Here is an 18,893-nt window from a genome sequence, read left to right as displayed (position 1 = left end):
AAAAGATCCTATTTTAGCCAGATGAGGTTTTAATTTGACCAGCAGGCCCGCCGTCAGAGAGGGTCAAAGGGTACAGGGTCAAGGTCAAAGGGGGGGCCCATGAGCAGATCCATGCTAACCCTAGTACAACAATTTACCACCTGACTTAAATCACTGACAATACAAGCTATATGTATTTACATGATAAATAAATGCATTTTAAAGTGCCATCTGATACTACTCTGATACTTAAAGGGTATAACTGGAAAAGTGAGAGTTAAGTCTTCACACTATCTCAGTTCTGCACACAATCTGACCAATATTTAATCAAAGTAACCCTCACGATTAAATTAATAGGCCTAAATGAAAAAAAAAAGTTCACTCCTGACATGATGTCATGATTGAATACCTTGCAGTAATTTCCTCTAATCATTTATTGGAGGGTATTTTTTGGCCCAGGACACACGTGACTACCTCTGCTTTTCAAAATACGAAAACAAGGTCTTAACAGTAGATACAAGTGCATGTGGAAATATGATGAATTGTAGTCAGGACATATAAAAATGTATAGGGACGTTTTCTATGCTTAGTTCAGCAAGATAATCCTCACATATCAACACCTTTTTCATGATTATTGAAGCCTAAATGCATCACCAGAAGTAAAAGGCTAATGTTAGGCTATAAACAAACTACACTATGGTCACATGACCTAACGTCACTGCCATAACAAGACTGTAAAGCTGTGTTTGGTGAGGTTCAACGTGATGCTGTTCTGTAGTCTCATTTGGCCACTTGTTATCGGCCGCCTTTTTTAGGACACATAGCAGCTTTAAAGTTCACAAGTGGAGTCTTTATGTCAGAACAAAACGTGAAAATCTTTTAACCTTGTGTTAACCACAGACTTTATTTCAGGCATCTAACCAGAAACCCATTAAAAAAATTCCACTGACTCTGAGACAAGGGAACCGGCAGTGGTAAAATGCTAACTCATTTCCAGGTTTTAGGACTCATTCCTGAGGCACTCTTTATAGTTACAAAGAGCTTTGCACAGAAACTTGTAATGAATTTACAGATACCTAGTGCACCTCGATCCTGCATTCATAAAGAATAGAACATGTATAAAAAATGTAATTTAATATTAACTGTAGCGTGAGATGTGTTAGAGTCTTTATAAACAAGCAACCCTTCATTTGAGAACAGAGCTCTTGACTATAAGTAGCATGTGACAACAAGGTGACTGTGAGTGGAGACAACTCCATGGAGCGCAGCCTGAAAGTGACAGAGGCCATAATAACAGGATGTTTACAGCCTGTGGAATCGCTGCCAGGGACGACCACGAGCAGGCAGCGACCATGGCTGGAAACCAGAGCAAAGAGGAAACACAGGCCAGCCAGGTTCCCTCCAGATGCACCAAACATATCCTCGCTGACTGTGAGCTTTATTTACGGACATACGCTACCTGGCTGGGGTCTGCTCAGGTAGATTTAAATCTACTATGACCTTTGACCCCTAAAGAAACCACTCTCGATTAACATGTGCAATGACAAGATTGTCTGTCTTCTAGCCTCCTTTTCAGTGTCTCACACACACACACACACACACACACACACACACACTGTTCTCTGAAGTGGTCAGCTGCAGGTGACAGCAGACAGAAGGACACTGGTGGTTTCTGACACCAGGGAGGGAGCGTAGCAGATTCACTGTCACCAGTAGTTTCTTTTGCTCATCAGTGGACACTTGCTGCACCAGGCTGCAACATCCACCACAGCAGAGTCTCTACCACCATGGCTATCACCGACTTCCTCGCAGCCTCGGACATCACCTCGGCTATTAATGCTTGTAAAGGTGAGCTGATTGTGTGATTAAAATGAGTGCGTCTACATTGAAAATTGTTCTTGTCTTGATGTAAGGTGTCTATTACATCATAATTTTATCTAATCAAGTTTTGCCTGTGATTTCACTTTCAGCGAAGGACTCCTTCAACCCAAAGATGTTCTTCAGAACAGTGGGTTTATCCAAGAAAAATCCAACAGAGATCGAGAGGGTCTTTAAAATTTTGGATCAGGACAAAAGCGGCTTCATAGAACAGGATGAGTTACAGTTGAGTTTTATACACATGAAATATCTTATACATATATTCTGTTCCATCTATAATTCATAAGTCAAGCTGTATTTCACCAAACTTTTTTCTTAATGTGTCGCTTCATCCCCGCTCTTCGTCAGACTGTTCCTGCAGAACTTCTCCAAAGGAGCGAGGCCCCTGACTGCAGCTGAGACCAGAGGTTTCCTTCTGGAGGGAGACTCAGATGGAGACGGGAAGATCGGCTGGGAAGGTAGGCAGGTCCGAGGGCCACTTCACTGTAGATACTGCTCAGGGGTCCACTTTCTTTTGTGGTTTATTAGGCTTTAAGATTTGCTTTATCATAAGAAGGAGCAAACAGAGAGTTGATTGAGATCAGTGAAAAAGCTTTGTTGAGTATGAAGAATACGACGCCAAGCTACTTAATACTACTTACAGTAAGCTTAACAAGCAATCTGAAATGATGACATGATTTTTCTATTAATGCTAAGAGCAAAAACAGCCAATCAGATACAAGAATTTACCCATCTACAATGTTGTTCATTCTTTTTCGAAATCCTCACATATTACTTAGTGATAATATAATATTCTACAAAAAAGGTAAAGCAAATAGTGACTAAAAAGTGAAATTAACACAGTATTTTTTAATATATAACAATGCAATTTTGTAATAAGGTTGAAAGAAATACTAAAATAGGAAGTTGGCTGAAATAGAAATAAAAAGAAATCAAACTACATCCAAGAACACAGATCATACAGGAAGTAGTATCTCATTTACAAATGTGGACAAGCCCCTAAAACATTGCATCATGCATCGCAATGTTTTTAGAAATGCAAATGCAGAAAACCAGCCCACGAAATTCTGGAGGGACTGTCTACTGCTGCTTATTTCCACATGGTTGTAAATAAAAAAAAATGTCTAACATTCTTTCTTTTCTTTTTTTTCCAGAGTTTTCTGCACTGGTCAAGTCATCATAAAGCATATGTGACTCCTATGATTTGTTGTATGGTGATAATCTCAGGGTGGACCTCCTTTTATAGTGTTTTAGCTACAGTAAATGACGCAGACTCATTCAGGGATCTTATGTGTTTAAAGTAATATGTTTTAACAGAAAGTAATATGATAAAGTAATGAAAGTAATCAACAAATTTAATCTTGTCTCTCTGCTATGTGTCCCTGCCAGAAAACTGTACAAATAAATACACTCTGCTCCGTGAAATGCTGAAGTGTGCGTTTTTCTGTTCCTGTTTATACTTAGGAAGACCCTTGTAGACATGAGCAGAATAATCTCACAAGCCTTGTGTTGTGATGTTATATTGAGCACTAGGAGAGGTCCAGCCTGTCCAGGGGGTCAGGAGGCTTTTGGTTTCTCTAATTAACACCAGGAGCAACTTTTCACAGTGCAAATGAAGCGTTTGTCATTCTGGCAACCTGAATTTGACTCCTCAGATAAGGTGATTTGGTGTAAATTAAATGATAACACTTAAAAAAACATGAACTCAACATTTCACCTATTTTTCTTTCAAAGGTCCAGTGTGTAAGACCGAATATAATATGTATAATCACCTTGAAATAAGAATCAGCTTCACAAAAACACTGACTTTTTTATGTGAAACTGCTTTATTAAGTATTTGTATTGGTTTAAATAACCTGGCCCATTTGTTTTGGAGAGGAAGAGACCTCTGCAGATACTTTTTTCCCTGGGAAAGACCTCTTGAACGTCTGAATCGTAAGTTATAAAAGGAAAAAAGGTGAGTGTACAATACTTGGTGCTGGGCTAGTAGCCTGACATGCCAAACCGCATCAGAGTGGCACTCCCAGAAATGTTTTCATAGGGGTTGCCAGATGGAGCCACTGTAGCGATTGTGTCATGGCCCTCTTGGCCACCCCTTGGCAGTGCCACTGCAAAAACCTGAAGACGTTTCGCAGACCATTTCCAAGAGTGTCCCTTTGTCTCTTAAAGTAAGTAAATGGCGTCAGAGCAATACAAGACACTATCTATCTCCTTGGGACCACGATTACAGCCCAAATATAAAGCCTACAAATGTTTATTAGTGTGAACTACAGACTGGGGGGGGGGGGGGGGGGGGGGGGGGCACAGCTGGATCGGAGGGTCTGGCAGGCAGAGCTCAGTGATGGCTGCTGGTGGAATACTCGCAGTGACCCAGCAGAGAAACTGTGGGACAGGATAAAGTTTCTATGCAAGCACATTTACAGGACTTCTGTTAATGAAGCACATTTATTTGCCACTCTCTCTCAGATGGCAGAGGAATATAGGTCACTTCTATTTCTGCTGCAGCATGAGAAAACAAACCCCTGCTCTCAGGTCAAGCATCAGAGAAGGGTCGTTGATTTAAAATCATACATTAGAAAATCTTAGACTTTTATGTGGTTGTTGATTTCTTAAAATATACGTGTGTTTATCAGTCCTATAGATGCTTACTGAGTTTGGGAAAGTAGGGTTGAGCTGTGTGGGTATTCTGCTTATTTTGCAAAAACAAATGTACATTTCAAATATACAGATCAGAACATGATGGGGGTGGGTCGTCCTATGCTGTCTCAAATTGCAGAAGTTCATCCCTGCTGTGAGATATTTGTAATTTAAACCTGATGTGGAAGAAGGGCAGGAATAGTTGCAGTATTAATGGCTGAGTCATTTGAGGTGAGAGACCTCACTTGACCACAGCAAATGTTTAAAGCCAAAGATTAATTTTACCGAAATGAAAAAGAATATTTATTCTGTAAGTGCTCCTTCAGGCTGCTGAGACACCACACACCTGAAACCACTGGTGTGGGGGAAGGAAGTGACAAATTAGACAACATATTTAAGATTTTAAGAGTTTATTTAGAAGCTGCAGTTAAACTGAGAGTTTATTATACCCATAGGTATAACATACAATACATATATGATGATTTGTGCAGTCAATTAAAATCTGCTGATATTAACTCTATATCATTTCAGTCACAGGATCATCTCAACACTGCCACCTGATGTGTAACAGTCACATCACAGCCTGCACCCGTCATGAGTGCAAATATGGGCATGGAAAGACCAGTTCCTCATTTAATTTCATTGTCTGGTGCTGTGTAAGAACTCGGTGTCATTGAGCAATCACACATCCAAGTGTTGGCACGGAGGTAAGTTTATGGTGTTTCCTAAAAATAGCAACACAAATAGTTTCATCGCCATAAGGAGGAATGGCCTGAATGGGTGTAAGGGCTGAGCTCCAAAAATAAGAGCTGGCTTGGCGTTTCCTTAGCTGCGTGAGTAGATTCTGATCATATGCGCTATTCAATTAAAGCATTTCAATTAATCCCACTAGCCAATCAAACCCCTCCCCTCTCTGGCTCAGTAGTTACTACTTTCTGCAGCTTTCATTCAGCCTGTCCACAAACGCTCCATGATATTGCGCTAAACACAAGAACAGAGAAACGTTAGTTATTGTTGGAGACATTCATGTTACAATCTGCGTAAAAAAAACACATGAAGACACACTGACTCAAAAAATATAATGTGGTTTTTTTTTACCTTGGTCACCACAGTACCATCTGCTGCCATAATCAGTCACAACAACCAGAGTTTTCCGACACTGGAATGTCACTGCAGACATTTTACGCACGCCAATTACGCACGGGCGCACCAAAACTGTACAGTTCAGAGGCACGTGTGGGTGATAAGTCATCACAGGTGATTATGATATAAAAGTATAGGGTGGCTCGTGCTTTGCTATAAACTACACAATCTCATTGTTTTTTATAAATAAGAAAATCTAGCAATATACTTTAGATGGCTCAGCTGACAATGTAGCTGACATTTTAAAGGGCCATACACACAATATATTTTACAAACATCACAACCATTATTATAAAGATAACGTTTAAAAGTCACATTAGAGAGTTTGATAAAAAAAAAAAAAAACTTATATTAAGAAGTCTTAGATACAATGTTTAAAACACTTTGGCACAGTCTCTGAGTTAAGTTTCATCAACAAACCTGCCTGATAACAGAATAAGCAGCTGTCACACTCAAGCCTGCTCGAGCTGTCTGATAATTTGCAATGCACAACATAAAAGTTTACCTCACTCTTGCCTCCCGTGGTGCTCTGCACAGTCTAACAGATCAAAACTTCATGGCCACTACATGGAATACGTTTCACCCAAATCAGCAGCGTATATTATTAGCCCTATGCAATATCAAGCACTTTTGCATAGGCCTACACTTAGCCTACCATTTAAGCATCTTCATTTATGTGCATATAAATAGAACAGCTCTGTCTACTGGACACATTTTTCGACCCACTGCTTTGACTGCGCTGCACACAGTGTCCATTACATAGCCTATGCATCATATTTCGGGCCAGTGAAGGTATATAAGCTTGCGGGAGAGGCTGAGGGGTTTCACTGCAGTGACTGAGCAGATTCATCTGGGCGAATCCACTCTCTACCTTTGGAGACAAACCTAAAGTGAGTTTCACTGAGGAGCTGCAGGCCTTTAGGCAAATCTACTTGCCTGACTCAAAGAGGGTTTTCGGGGCTTCGACTTCATGCAATGGGATATAAATCAAGCAAAGGGGCCGCACAGGGCCAGATTCTGAACATCAGAGGCTCAGAGTTTGGCTTTGGACTAACTAAGGAACCAAATGGGAAAAAAATTGCCAACCAACCACAGCTGCAAAGGATACTTGATCTTTTGCCTTGGAGGGCTTGGTTTTGGGATAATTGGACTACCTTTTCTGATCATTTGTGGCTTGTGTTTTGGGGATGCCAGAGAGGAATACTCACAGAGAGGAACTGTTAAATATATTGCATGATATATTTTAGATTACATGCACCTCTGTAACTTTGAAAGCAGTGAGGGAACTTAGCATGCTAAGCTTAAAAGTAAAACAGCTTAACTCCTGTCTGATTTGATGCAGTTGAACTGATGAATTGATGACTTGTCCTCTGCTCTCCTCCCTTAGTCAAAAATGGCATTCGCCGGAATTCTGAATGACGCTGACATCACTGCAGCCCTTGCGGCTTGCCAAGGTAAACTCCACAATAAAAGTGACACAGCAGGCAATATTTTAGTTGAGGAGAGCCTAGACGGGAGCTACACATGCACAAAATCCACAGTCAGATCTGTGTTGCAAGACTTCTTGTCCTTAACACTGCAGGATTCAGTTGCAAACAGAGAATCACATCATCAGATTACAGCCAGATGTTTTTGCATTTAACACTATGGGGTTGTCTTGGGGCTGGATTAACAGTGCAGCTAGCTTGCAGAATGTGCAATTTCCGCACATCTTAGCAGAAAGTAATTTGTATCAGCATAGCAATTGTAAGAAAAACACCTCTGCAAATTAATCTAAAATGAGCGCCAGACAAAGCTGAGGTCAGGGAAGAGTATCAACGGACTGCTAGGCCTTGCAGCTGTAAAACACTCACCAGTCTCTGTGTGATATATCTACACCATATCACTTGACCTCTCCTCTGTCTCCTCACAGCTGCCGACTCTTTCAAGCACAAGGATTTCTTTGCCAAGGTCGGTCTTAGTGGCAAGAGCGCTGATGACATCAAGAAGGCCTTTGCCGTGATTGACCAGGACAAGAGTGGCTTCATTGAGGAGGATGAGCTGAAGTAGGCACCATCTCTTAAGCTTTTCACCTACAGCTTCTCTGAACCTTGTAGTGTAGGGATCATCTTTCTTTGGACCACAGTGAATTGGGGATGATATCAGTGCACCAAAGCTTCTGAGAAGTAGAAAAGCAGTAACTCTATGCCAGCTCTGGTGTCTGATGGCACAGCAGAGGAGATAACAGAACAGCTTTACATTTTGAGCCAAATTAAGTGCTTTTTATTGAGAAATCTTAAATTATCCAGAACAATACAATAAGAAGAGATTTTCTGAAACATGACCTCTACAAACTCTCAATTCATGATCTGGCAGAAGAAATATTTACATGCCTATTCCTGTCCTTACTCTGTATTTACTGTGCCACTCAGTATTTCCCTCTGATCGCCCCCTACAGGCTGTTCCTGCAGAACTTCTCTTCCTCTGCCAGAGCTCTGACCGATGCTGAGACCAAGGCTTTCCTCAAGGCCGGTGACACTGATGGTGACGGCATGATCGGATGCGATGGTGAGAAAATAAGAGGAACTTTATTAAGAATTCAGATTTAATGTCTTCAAATGTATGCAAAGCTCTCCAGAGATCTTAAAATAAAAACACTCTCTCTTTCTCTGTCTCCCTGCAGAGTTTGCCGCCCTGGTCAAGGCATAAATGAAGCAACAGACCAACATCTTACTTCACTACTCTAAAGGAACAACTTGAGCCAAGACTCCTCTCTTCTTCTCCTCTTCCCTTTCACTCTCTCTCTTCAACTCTACATGGCTTTTATACACTTGACCTTTTACCCCCCTGGCCTTAGACACACCGCTTCCCACTTGACCTTTTACCCCCCTGGCCTTAGACACACCGCTTCCCCCCTTTCTCTCTCTCTCTCTGGCAACGTTCACCCCTTTGCTGTCCACGATGAATGTACCTGACTAAGTGTATAGCGTGGTTAACTTGTGTCTTTCTCTCTCTCACTCACTTCTGTCCTCGTTTTACTATGTGAGTTTTGCTAACTGTGAGATCAGTGATGATGCACTTTTATGGGAAACGGACAGACGATGAGCTAACAATAAAGGTTCTTTTTCAATAACATCTGACCCTGGTTTTCAATATGCTTTTCAAGCAGTGAATCAAAGTTACAAAAAATTGTTGTGACAGTAAAGGTAACATTCTGACAATGCAGGAAATGGTCTTAACACCCATATTAGCCTCCAGTTTTTACACTAAAGAGGACGATTAAGATGATGAATCTGGGAAAAGGAAAAACATTTTACAAAATAAATCTGACCATTTTATCTAGATCAATCCACTAAATGACCACATGAGAATAAATCTCAGGCCACTGAGGCCACAGCAATGACTATGGCTACAAGTGACAGTAAACATTTAGCTAAAATGCTAATTTAAAGCAACAGCAGCACAAGTGGAGAAGAGTCAAAAAGTCAGCGAAGTTACTCAGTAATGTGCATTATACAGCAATTTTTACCTAAAGTTTGCTGACATTAGCCTCCAAACCATACCTAATATTAGCCAACATTAGCTAGCATGAACCTCTGTAAACTGCAATCTGACATAGCCAAACTGTGGAAGTTCAACTTCCAGGTCCGTCATATGATGCCATGGGGCCTGAAAAGACTTTTTCCCACAGACCAACATTGTGGAAGAGACATCTGTAAATCAGTGGATACATTTAGTTGAGCTCACAATCCAAGTGGCAACCCGCCTGAGGCTGAAATATGAAGGTGCCAAAAACTGCAGTTCTCTGAATGGCCACTTGAGGCTGGCTCCAGAAGCGAAGCGAGTCCGTCCCCATAGAACCCCATAGCAGAAATATATGTTTCCAGCAGCCTCGTTCAAATAGCTATTTTCTCTTTTCCCCCCTCACTTCATGACAACTGTACAGGGAAGGGGAATTTTTATACAAATCACCTGTTTACATTTTTAAAGTTACCCATAATTAAGGGCGGTGTGTTTCGAGTGACAGGCTGTCAGCCAATAGTGTCCTCGGCTTCTCAGTCAGATCCACCCCTCGCTCTTCCACAGCGCCAGCCTCTTGACCAAATATGGTCGCTTCTGGCTCCAAAAAGCCAAGATGGCGACGGCCAAAAGCTGAATTGGAGGCTTCAAAATGGGAGTCCACTAACTAATGGGTGACATCACAATAGGTACAACCAATATTTTTACAGTCTATGCATGAGCCCCACGATGCGGGAGATCTGGGTAATTTTACACCCAGAAAGTCAGACTTTTTTAGCCTCATGTGCAACTGAGGACTTGAATCAATGAGGGCCTGCCTCCAATGCAGTGTTCAGTTCTCTTTATACATAGCAGCAAGGCCATAGCAGCAAAACCCCTGAGAGTGCTAAATTGACCAGTGGTGCATTTCATTTCTTATGAATTCAACTTTTTATTTGTAAGAGGAAGATTGTGTTGCTTCTTCTTTAAAAAAGTCAGTCTCACCTTAAAAGTTGCCTTTCACGTTATAAACAGGGACTATTGTTGGAAGTCTAATCCAGATGTGATGATGTAATAAAGAACACAAAATGTAATCTCTTAAAATAGACACAAACACACTCACATGCACCCGACTCCTGCCCTGTATGTTAATCCAGCTCTCATCTCATACAGTATGAGGTGGTGGTGAAGGTTTAATTCCTCCTCAGGTCATGCCCCAAGATGGCTCTGCGTTGAGGGGAAGCAGCCACAAGATGGCGCCTGTAATCTGTCAGTAAGTCACAAGGGTTTCAGATGTTTGATGGTTTTATATTGCAAACTTATAGGCATGGAAATACGCTATATTTGTTTCCTGAGCTTCACATGACTTAGGCCTTAAAAGCTTGTTTTTTTAGTATAACAAGTGGCTCTGAGACAGAAAACGCTCTCACTCACAAAGTGTGAAGTCAGAGCTTCACAGCTTGAGACACTTTTGAGAATAATGAGATTTATTCCCTTGGTTCTCGTTACAAAAAAGCATCCCTCCCCTCTCTCTGCTAATGCCATTAGTGCTGACTGGATTCACAGGAGACGCTGCTGTGTCAGATTGTTTGAGAGGCTTCCCTTCACAGACAACAAACTCATCAGTTTAGAGTGGCCTGTTGTCATGGTGACCAGGTGCAAACCTTAAAAAAACCCTAAAAACCACCCAACTTTTCACCTTACAGTAGGTCAGGTGTGGGTGCATGTGTGTGTCACAGCATTTCTAGTTAAAACACATCATAATACTCAAAACTGACCAAGTATCTAACCTGTGTTACACATAAGTGAATGATTTGAGTTAAAAAAGTCAAATATTTCTGGTATTATTTTGACTGAAAATCTTGTTTTTGTGTGTTTGTATATCTTCTACTGTCACAGAAGTAGATTTTTGATGACACACTATTGTGTTTTTGGAGAGACGGTTCTGCTCAGGATAATATTCCATAAAGTATTTCCCTTTTTTCCAACTTCCTCCCCCTCTGATGACAATCTGATAGAGACTGGTAATAGGATACTGCATTGTTTCTTTGTTAAAACACAAGATTCACTTCAGCTAAAGTCAAATTTACACCACAGTTCTCTTTTAACCTGTTAATCAGGCGTATGGGTAAATAAAATACACCCCAAACAGCCAGACAGTGCGGTTTCGAGTCCCTATCTTTTACTGACAAAGCTTGAAATATCAGTGTGATGTAAGATGAGGATAACAATCCTTTGCCTGCTGAGATGATGTGACCTGCTGCTCTATGTTCGTCTGAATTTAGGAGATTATTCACTAAAACCAAAGAGAGAAAAGGGGCCTGATTAAATTTGAGATGCCTGTAAGCTTGCACACATGCACCTGCAGAGAGGGAGGAGGGGGGGGGGGAGGAGGGAAGGGAGAGAGGAGAGAGAAATGTATCACAGGGGGAAAAGTTGATTGGACCAAATCCACAGTTTTATGACAGTGAGGTAGAGAGACAGAGCAGCCAGTAGCGGATATAAAACAGTGAAGGTTAATTGGGCAGGTGAGGAACACGAGAAGGAGGCGGCGGGTTGCGAGAAAACTTGATCCGCAGACAGGTTGGAAACTCAAGCATCCTTCGGTGCATCCACCCCGGTGTATATAAGAGTGAGCCAGCTGTCAGCGGGCACCACAAAGCCTTATCTCTCTCTGCTGCTGCTGCTGCTGCTGCTGCTTCTGCGTTGGACCTGGACGGAGAGGAAAGCGAGCCAACAGCGGTGAGTCCCACAGCTGCACGGGGGAGGACACAGGTGCTGGCCAGGTGTGCTACCTGCCTGCTCGGTGGGGAAGCGGAGCTGGCACCGGAACCATAGCCTGTATTATATGTTATTTTATTTTTTTGCAGGGGTTTATGCACGTTTTAGCTTAGTCTGAAATTCCTTAAGTGACTAAAAGCAGTATTTTGCCAGCAGACTACCGACCAAAACGAGCAATTCATGATTTGTTAAAAGATTTTCTCAAGCGGTTAGGTCAAATATAGGACTTCTTTTCAGCACATTAAACATTTATTGCCATGAAATATTCCTATAGGATGATAAATATAACTTAAAACAATAAAAAATGAGAACACAAGAACTCCTCAGACTTTAAGGGACTGTACTAAAATTATTACAGTAGGTACACTTTTCAAAACAGCTTTTCCAAAGTGCTTTACGGTCAATAATAAAATGCATATCTGTACACAGCATGAAAACATAAAGCAAAACATATAATTTGTAAAATGGATACTCAATAACAAAACAATAAAAGACAAATAAAACCAAAAGAAATTGCAAGCAACACATTTATGAATAAAAACTTTAAAAAACAGAAAGGTTGTATATTTTATTTTTATTTATTTTATTATCTTTTTTTTTTTTTTTTTTTTTTTTTTTTTTTACCAAGCAAAGGGATTCTGTATCTGTTTGGAGTGCAGCAGCTGGTGTTTAAACTTTTTCTGATGATGGATTTATATTTGCTTCATTTATTTTGAGGTAAAATTATATTATTATTATTGGTAGGGTAAAGGACCAATATTAATAACACTGTTGAGGCTTTTGCTTTGTTTTGTTTTTTGTTGTTGTTTTTTTCATAAAATAAAATATAAGCCTCACCCTCGCTTCACACCCCAATAACTTTTGCACAGTCCCTGAGTGCCAATTATCTCGCACAGCCCAGCCAATCCAATTAAGCAGTTCAAGGGCAGCAAATAGCCTCAGTCACCAAGATGCCACCAAGGGAAATACAACCAGGAAGCCTGATAAATCAGATGGATCATAACATAATTGTTAGGAATTTAAAAAAAGAAATACATGACAATACACAAGCAGTTTAGCCTCATGAATTTGCTATAGTAATACATGTAAGATTGTGGTTTCACTGATTCTCTAAAATCTTTCTGACAATTTGAGCATATTTGCCAAACAATCATGATTGAACTTTTGATGGGATCATAATATTAACCTAGATAGATCTGCAAATACAAAAAAAAAAGTTAATCCAGCAGGACAAAAAAAACAGACTGGGAGCAAATTACAAAACCTGAGGTAGGTGAAGAAGATGTGTATCTGAAAGAAAGTGTGTGTGTGTGTGTGTGTGTGTGTGTGTGTGAATAATTTACCGAGCTTTTCTTTGTCCCTACAGGACCAACATGTCGCTCACCTCCATTCTTTCAGCTGAGGCCATTGAAAAGGCTGTCAAGGACTGTCAAGGTAGCATCTCCACACACACACACACACACACACACACACACACACACACACTGGACTAAGCAAATTATTCAGAATACGTGGCTCATCTATCCATGACTTCAACATTATGATGATACCGTCACGTGATCAACAGCTTTAATTTTAACTAACTAAATTCACACCTAATTATGATAAAATGCACAATAATCTCACAATAATCCACAATTGATAAATCAACGTGCTCATAATCTGTGTGGCATTCAGTCACTCTCTGATCTGCAAAACACTCTGCGACATAATCTCCTCTACAGCTACAGTATCCTCTCCGCTAAAGTCATATCCAGCTTTAACTGAATTTGAAAAGGTTTTCAATCATCTTGTCTGTTTTAGCCGAGGCATTTGTCAACAGGACTTAAAAGATAAAAACAGGAGTGGAAAATCTCCCACCTGGACATCAGCCACATGTTGGTTTAATCTGCACATCAGCTCCTAACCTGCTGAACTTCCTGGGTCAGCTCTAACCCCCTTTTTGCCTCAGTTCTTTTTTTATATATAAATATATCTGTAGTTGTTTGTCCCTGTGTCATGTGTCTCCAGCTCCGGACTCTTTCTGCTACAAAAAGTTCTTCCAGCTGTGTGGCCTGTCCTCAAAGACGCCCCAGGAAGTCAAAGATGTCTTCAGGATCCTTGACGAGGACAACAGCGGCTTCATTGAGGAGTCTGAGCTCAAGTGAGGGAAACAGTCCTAGTTAGGATGTATGACTACAGGATCTAACAGTTCTCTCTGAGGACACAGTGGCAAAGGCAGCTGCTTAGGGTGCCATCCACAGTTAATTTACAGGCCCAAATATTGTATTACTTTCGCAGTAAAAATGTAAAAGTATGGTCATTGCAGCTGTAAAGTTACAGTATATAGTTGTAAGTTTACAAAAAAGTACTGTAATATCACAGCTGTGAAGTCACAATAAGTTACTGTGAGGATATTTAGCAGTAAATTACTGTGACGCTTACTGTGAAAATCATGCAATATTTGGCCAGTAATTTACTGTGATTTTACGTAAATATGGTAATGCATTAGAAACTATCTCCCTTCATGCATGGATGGATTAAGGAACAAGTCTACCGGGCACAGGCCCAGGGGCCCAAAGTATCCAGGGGCCCCTTTGCCATGACTTACAAAATGTCAAATGAACACGTACCAACCAGGAAGAGACTTTAAGTGATGACAAAAAGACACAAATTAACAATGCAATACACAAAATTATCATTATAAGAGACACAAAACAACCACAAGGAGACATAAACTCACAAAAAGATGTACAACAACTACAAAGAGATGCAAAACCACCAGAAAATCTGTGTCTTGCCTCTATGTAGAAGAGGCGCATTTTCTCATGATCCCCAAATGCTTTCATGCAAAGAAAAGCTACTTCAAGTGACATCATTTTCACATAAAAGAATTTGGAGTGAGTTACAGAGGTGTGTATGTGTCAGACAGAAAAAGAGATTTCCTACAATAAATCACATGATGGTATTATTGGGACGGCAGCATTAAGCCGTCTTCTAATAATCCACTATGGCGGAAGTGTTATTATTGCAATAGTGTTATATAATTCACCCTGAGGGTCGACAAGCTGTGCAATTTAGGAATTGGTGCCTTTATGTGTTTTTAACAATGGACAGTCAGCTCAAATAATGTATCACAGCAAATAAACTTTGTGTGTGTAGGTTCTTCCTGCAGCGGTTTGTCCCCGGGGCACGGACACTGACTGAGGCAGAAACCAAGAGCTTCATCTCAGCAGCTGATGATGACAGCGATGGCAGAATTGGAGCAGAGGGTCGGTATCAGATTTCTCAGATTGTATTTGTACAAACTCATGATGTAGTCAGAAAGCATCTCATTGGTTGGACTAAATATCAGCGGGTGGAGTCAAACAACCACAATCCGTGTCGATGGAGAAGAGACAGCTATTTTTATGCAGCTTAGAGCACTTTTTACTTACAGGGGAAAAAATGCTTCCTGGACATTATTAGTAATTCACCAGACCAGAATTTAAATGTGAAAAGATGGTTGGGCAGGTTGTTTAAGTATTATTATTATCATTTTTTATGCCTCAAGAAAATGCTAGTGTTTCGGACCTGCTTATCGAGGTTTCTATGATCTTCTGTGTTGTACCTTTAAAATCCCAGATTGTAGCTACACTGCAGTACTCCTGTTCAAATGTGGGGAAACCGTGTGGTTTCTTTTCTCCAGAAAATTTTTACTCAATTTCAGACACTTCAGACACTGTTAGACTGGCCGCTTAGGTTAAACTCAATCAGATTATTTCTTTCACTGGAAACACACACATCATCATCACTGTGCACCAGAGGTGTGGACTAGAGTCAAATGTCCAGACTCAGGCTCGAGTCACAAATTTGATGATGTAAGACTTGACTTGGCAAAATCAAAAAACACTTGCAACTTGACTTGGATTTCAGCACCAATGACTTGTGACTTCATTTGGACTTGAACCTTTTGAATACTTGATACCGTCCTCCAAGCCCAAAAGGTTAAAAAGTATGTCACTTTACGAAGTTTTAAATGAATCTGGTAATTTCCCCTTCATTTCCTGAATCAATTAACGCCATCCTTTCCCAGCAAGTCGACACTTGATTCCCCAGATCCACTTTGTTTGAACAAATCTGACAGCATCCAATCAAGCTGCAGGAGAAAACCATGAATACCAATGTTACTGAGCACCAGCTGGAAAAAAGACTCAACTGTGTGGTGGTCAACAAAAATTGAATTGCAGCATGCAAAACATGTGGGTCAGAAATTACAAATAGATGCAACAACTTCCAACAAACTTGTTGTAACATAATAATACAAAATTTAAAAAGCTTTGATGATTTTTGTTAATCAATATATCATTACTTTTTCATTAAGATGCGTTACAGTTTGTGAAGACTGCATTATGACTTGTGTAGGACTCAAAATGGTAAATGGACTGCCTTTCTAGTCCTCCGACCACTCAAAGCGCTTTTTACACTATGCGTCACATTCACCCGTTCACACACATTCATACACCTGTGGCTGAGGCTACTATACAGGGTGCCACCTGTTACTCAGTTTTTAACACACTCACACACTGAAGGAACAGCCATTGGGGGCAATTTGGGGTTCAGTATCTTGCCCAAGGACACTTTGACACGTGGACTGGAGGAGCGGGGGATTGAATTGCCCATCTTCAGATTAGTGGACAACCTGCTCTATCTCCTGAGCCATAGCCGCCCTGAAAAATTTAGTGTTGGACTTCAATCAATCAGTCAATCAATCATTTATTTGTCACATGGAATTATGCAACTCCAGTGAAATGTGATCCCATCCACTCCTTTAATTTTTGCACTGTAGTTTAGTCCTTTTTTATGTCTTCTGACATTGATGACTGCTGCTTTATAATCGTCCCTGTTTCCGGATAGTTCTGGTAATCCATGGCTTCTGGTTGTGAAAGGATTTAACTGTCCACACATCCCAACCCCAGCAGATCACAGCAGTGATCCACAGCAGGAATGGGACGGCACCTCACATTCGCACTGTCGCACCAGTCCTTATTTACCGTAAAGCACCTTCTCATGCCAGAGTCCTCTGCTCTGTCAGATCGGCATCTAGAAAGAGAGCCTCCTGGTTGAATGCCGCTGTCCAGGCTTTAGCCAAGTTTCAGTCAATCAAAGGATATTACAGCTCCTGATATCCTGCTGGGAACTGATGCGACATGGAGGTCATCTGGTTTACTTTCCAATGCCTGTACAATGGCTAGTAGGATGCCAGATCAGCTGATGTCCATTATTCTCCATTTTTTTCTCAATGTTTACTGATGTTTACATTCGAAAACTTCGGCCTGGCAAGCTATCAGCTAGCAAGCTAGAATTCGGCAGAGAGGGAGAGTTTACAGACTGGTGAGGTAATTTCTTAATTCCGATGAGTGACCCACAGCCACACGATACTGCCGTCCAAGCCAACTGCAAAAGGACCACCAAGAATTCCAAAATAGAAATAAGAGCCTATTTAGCTTAAATTTAGCTCGGAGCTGACAAAGAGGCAACTGGAAGCATCTGTGCCTACACCTTGGGACTTGACTTGGGACTTGAAAAGCAGTGACTTGGTCCCATCTTTGCTGTGCACTGCCTTGGGCTTCTTTAGTTACAGTAAATAGAGGACTGATTGTAGGAGTCATAGGTACAGCTACCAAATTGTTTGCATTAGTTTTCTCTTCAAGTTCAGTGTCAGTGCATGTTTATCTCCCAAGGCAAGTTTTGCTTTCCTGTGACTTTGAGCTTATCAGATGCATTAGACGAGTATGACAGTTGGTTTGTTCAGTGTGTATTTGCTGCGAGCACTCAAAATTATATCAGCATCTTGAGGCTCTTTGTTTAAGCATGTTGTTTCAGATTTGTCACCATGGAAACCATCTGTATTGATAACAGAAGTCATGACCTCCAGATGCTCGTCCCAGTTTTGCTCACCAGCAATATCTGAGCTCAGCTATCTTACATAATCAGATAAAGGATTTGGACAATCTAGAAAATGTTGACCATCACATTCAGTGATTATTTTTGCAGATGATTCAAGGCCATTTCAACATGCTTTTCTTTCTGTAGAATTCCAGACCATGGTCCTGTCCTGAGTTTTCCTGATGACAAGAGTTCAAGTCTTCGGGTCTTCGGTCCTCTCCCTGTGTCTGGACTCTTCTGACCCCGGCCTCCATTCCCAGTGACTTCTCATGTTTTCTACTAAATTCTGTGTGTGCTAATTGTTTTTAAATGACCTTTTGTCCATTTAAAGACAGCAGACTTTTAATGTGTCTTTGTGTTGGTCCATGTTTTCTTTTCTGTGCACACCCCACCTCTGTCAGTGAATGAGACCAATAAACATGTGGAAACACAGATCGCCTCTTCATGCTCATCTCTTCTTAGAATATGTGGCATGGGAAAACAAATGCTGTAAAAGCATTCCTCTTATTATATCCTATGTGCAACAATAATGCCTAAACTACATGAATGAGGGAAAGCATCATGATACTATTTAACATTGCTGCGTGTCTAAATACGAAATCATCACTTTACTGGACACACATAAGAAAAGATGTTTAGAGATCAACATGGGTGCAGATTATTGTTGGTAACAATGTAGCTCATGACTAGACTGGGGAGTAGAGTAATACAAGTAACAGTGTTACATATTTAAAATACAAAATATGAAGGGATTACTCTGTTTTTTTGTTTTATTTGCTCCAAGATTCATATGAGGCACCTATTTCCCATAAACAGACACTGTCAGAAAAGTGTTTTTGGCATATCCAAACAACTGAGCTCAAAAAGATGATTTTGAGGTATTCCAGAAGTAATCCAAAGTATTTAGAATACATCCCTTAGTTTAAATAATCAATTTGAATATGTTACAAATAAAATTTTAGGGCATGTATTCAACACTGCTCATGACTATATAGTATATTATTCTTACATCATCATCCACTGAGCTGAAGAAATGTGAGACTTTATCCATTTTTAACTTTAACAAAAAAACTCTTCAGAAACAAAACATT

The 18,893-nt window shown here is 40.6% G+C and overlaps 3 protein-coding genes across 3 annotated transcripts; all 3 read left to right on the top strand.

The window, feature by feature from the left end:
• The first annotated feature begins 1,656 nt into the window (after positions 1 to 1,656).
• LOC126399738 (parvalbumin, thymic-like) lies at positions 1,657 to 3,282 on the top strand. The gene is made up of 4 exons (XM_050059957.1): positions 1,657 to 1,827; positions 1,950 to 2,082; positions 2,206 to 2,315; positions 3,012 to 3,282. Exons 1-4 carry the CDS (start codon positions 1,767 to 1,769, stop codon positions 3,038 to 3,040), a joined length of 333 nt encoding a protein of 110 aa, XP_049915914.1. The 5' UTR covers positions 1,657 to 1,766; the 3' UTR covers positions 3,041 to 3,282.
• Positions 3,283 to 6,405: 3,123 nt separating this feature from the next.
• Positions 6,406 to 8,460, top strand: pvalb3 (parvalbumin 3). The gene is made up of 5 exons (XM_050060822.1): positions 6,406 to 6,527; positions 7,025 to 7,091; positions 7,550 to 7,682; positions 8,075 to 8,184; positions 8,300 to 8,460. Exons 2-5 carry the CDS (start codon positions 7,031 to 7,033, stop codon positions 8,323 to 8,325), a joined length of 330 nt encoding a protein of 109 aa, XP_049916779.1. The 5' UTR covers positions 6,406 to 6,527; positions 7,025 to 7,030; the 3' UTR covers positions 8,326 to 8,460.
• A 3,126-nt stretch (positions 8,461 to 11,586) lies between these two features.
• Positions 11,587 to 18,228, top strand: pvalb9 (parvalbumin 9). Its single transcript, XM_050059989.1, has 5 exons — positions 11,587 to 11,856; positions 13,262 to 13,329; positions 13,906 to 14,038; positions 15,037 to 15,146; positions 17,950 to 18,228. Exons 2-5 carry the CDS (start codon positions 13,269 to 13,271, stop codon positions 17,973 to 17,975), a joined length of 330 nt encoding a protein of 109 aa, XP_049915946.1. The 5' UTR covers positions 11,587 to 11,856; positions 13,262 to 13,268; the 3' UTR covers positions 17,976 to 18,228.
• Positions 18,229 to 18,893: the final 665 nt, after the last annotated feature.

The sequence above is a fragment of the Epinephelus moara genome, chromosome 13, assembly GCF_006386435.1.
Source record: "Epinephelus moara isolate mb chromosome 13, YSFRI_EMoa_1.0, whole genome shotgun sequence".
NCBI classification, from domain to species: Eukaryota; Metazoa; Chordata; class Actinopteri; order Perciformes; family Serranidae; genus Epinephelus; species Epinephelus moara.
Note: the sequence above shows the minus strand (reverse complement) of the source record. Positions and strands in the feature narration are given on the sequence as shown.

Coding starts and splice junctions, on each gene's coding strand:
- LOC126399738 (XM_050059957.1), top strand. CDS start 1,767: ATGGCTATCACCGACTTCCTCGCAGCCTCGGACATCACCTCGGCTATT. Junction 1,828..1,949: donor GGCTATTAATGCTTGTAAAG/GTGAGCTGATTG, acceptor TTTCACTTTCAG/CGAAGGACTCCTTCAACCCA. Junction 2,083..2,205: donor ATAGAACAGGATGAGTTACA/GTTGAGTTTTAT, acceptor GCTCTTCGTCAG/ACTGTTCCTGCAGAACTTCT.
- pvalb3 (XM_050060822.1), top strand. CDS start 7,031: ATGGCATTCGCCGGAATTCTGAATGACGCTGACATCACTGCAGCCCTT. Junction 7,092..7,549: donor AGCCCTTGCGGCTTGCCAAG/GTAAACTCCACA, acceptor GTCTCCTCACAG/CTGCCGACTCTTTCAAGCAC. Junction 8,185..8,299: donor CGGCATGATCGGATGCGATG/GTGAGAAAATAA, acceptor GTCTCCCTGCAG/AGTTTGCCGCCCTGGTCAAG.
- pvalb9 (XM_050059989.1), top strand. CDS start 13,269: ATGTCGCTCACCTCCATTCTTTCAGCTGAGGCCATTGAAAAGGCTGTC. Junction 13,330..13,905: donor GGCTGTCAAGGACTGTCAAG/GTAGCATCTCCA, acceptor ATGTGTCTCCAG/CTCCGGACTCTTTCTGCTAC. Junction 15,147..17,949: donor TGGCAGAATTGGAGCAGAGG/GTCGGTATCAGA, acceptor TTCTTTCTGTAG/AATTCCAGACCATGGTCCTG.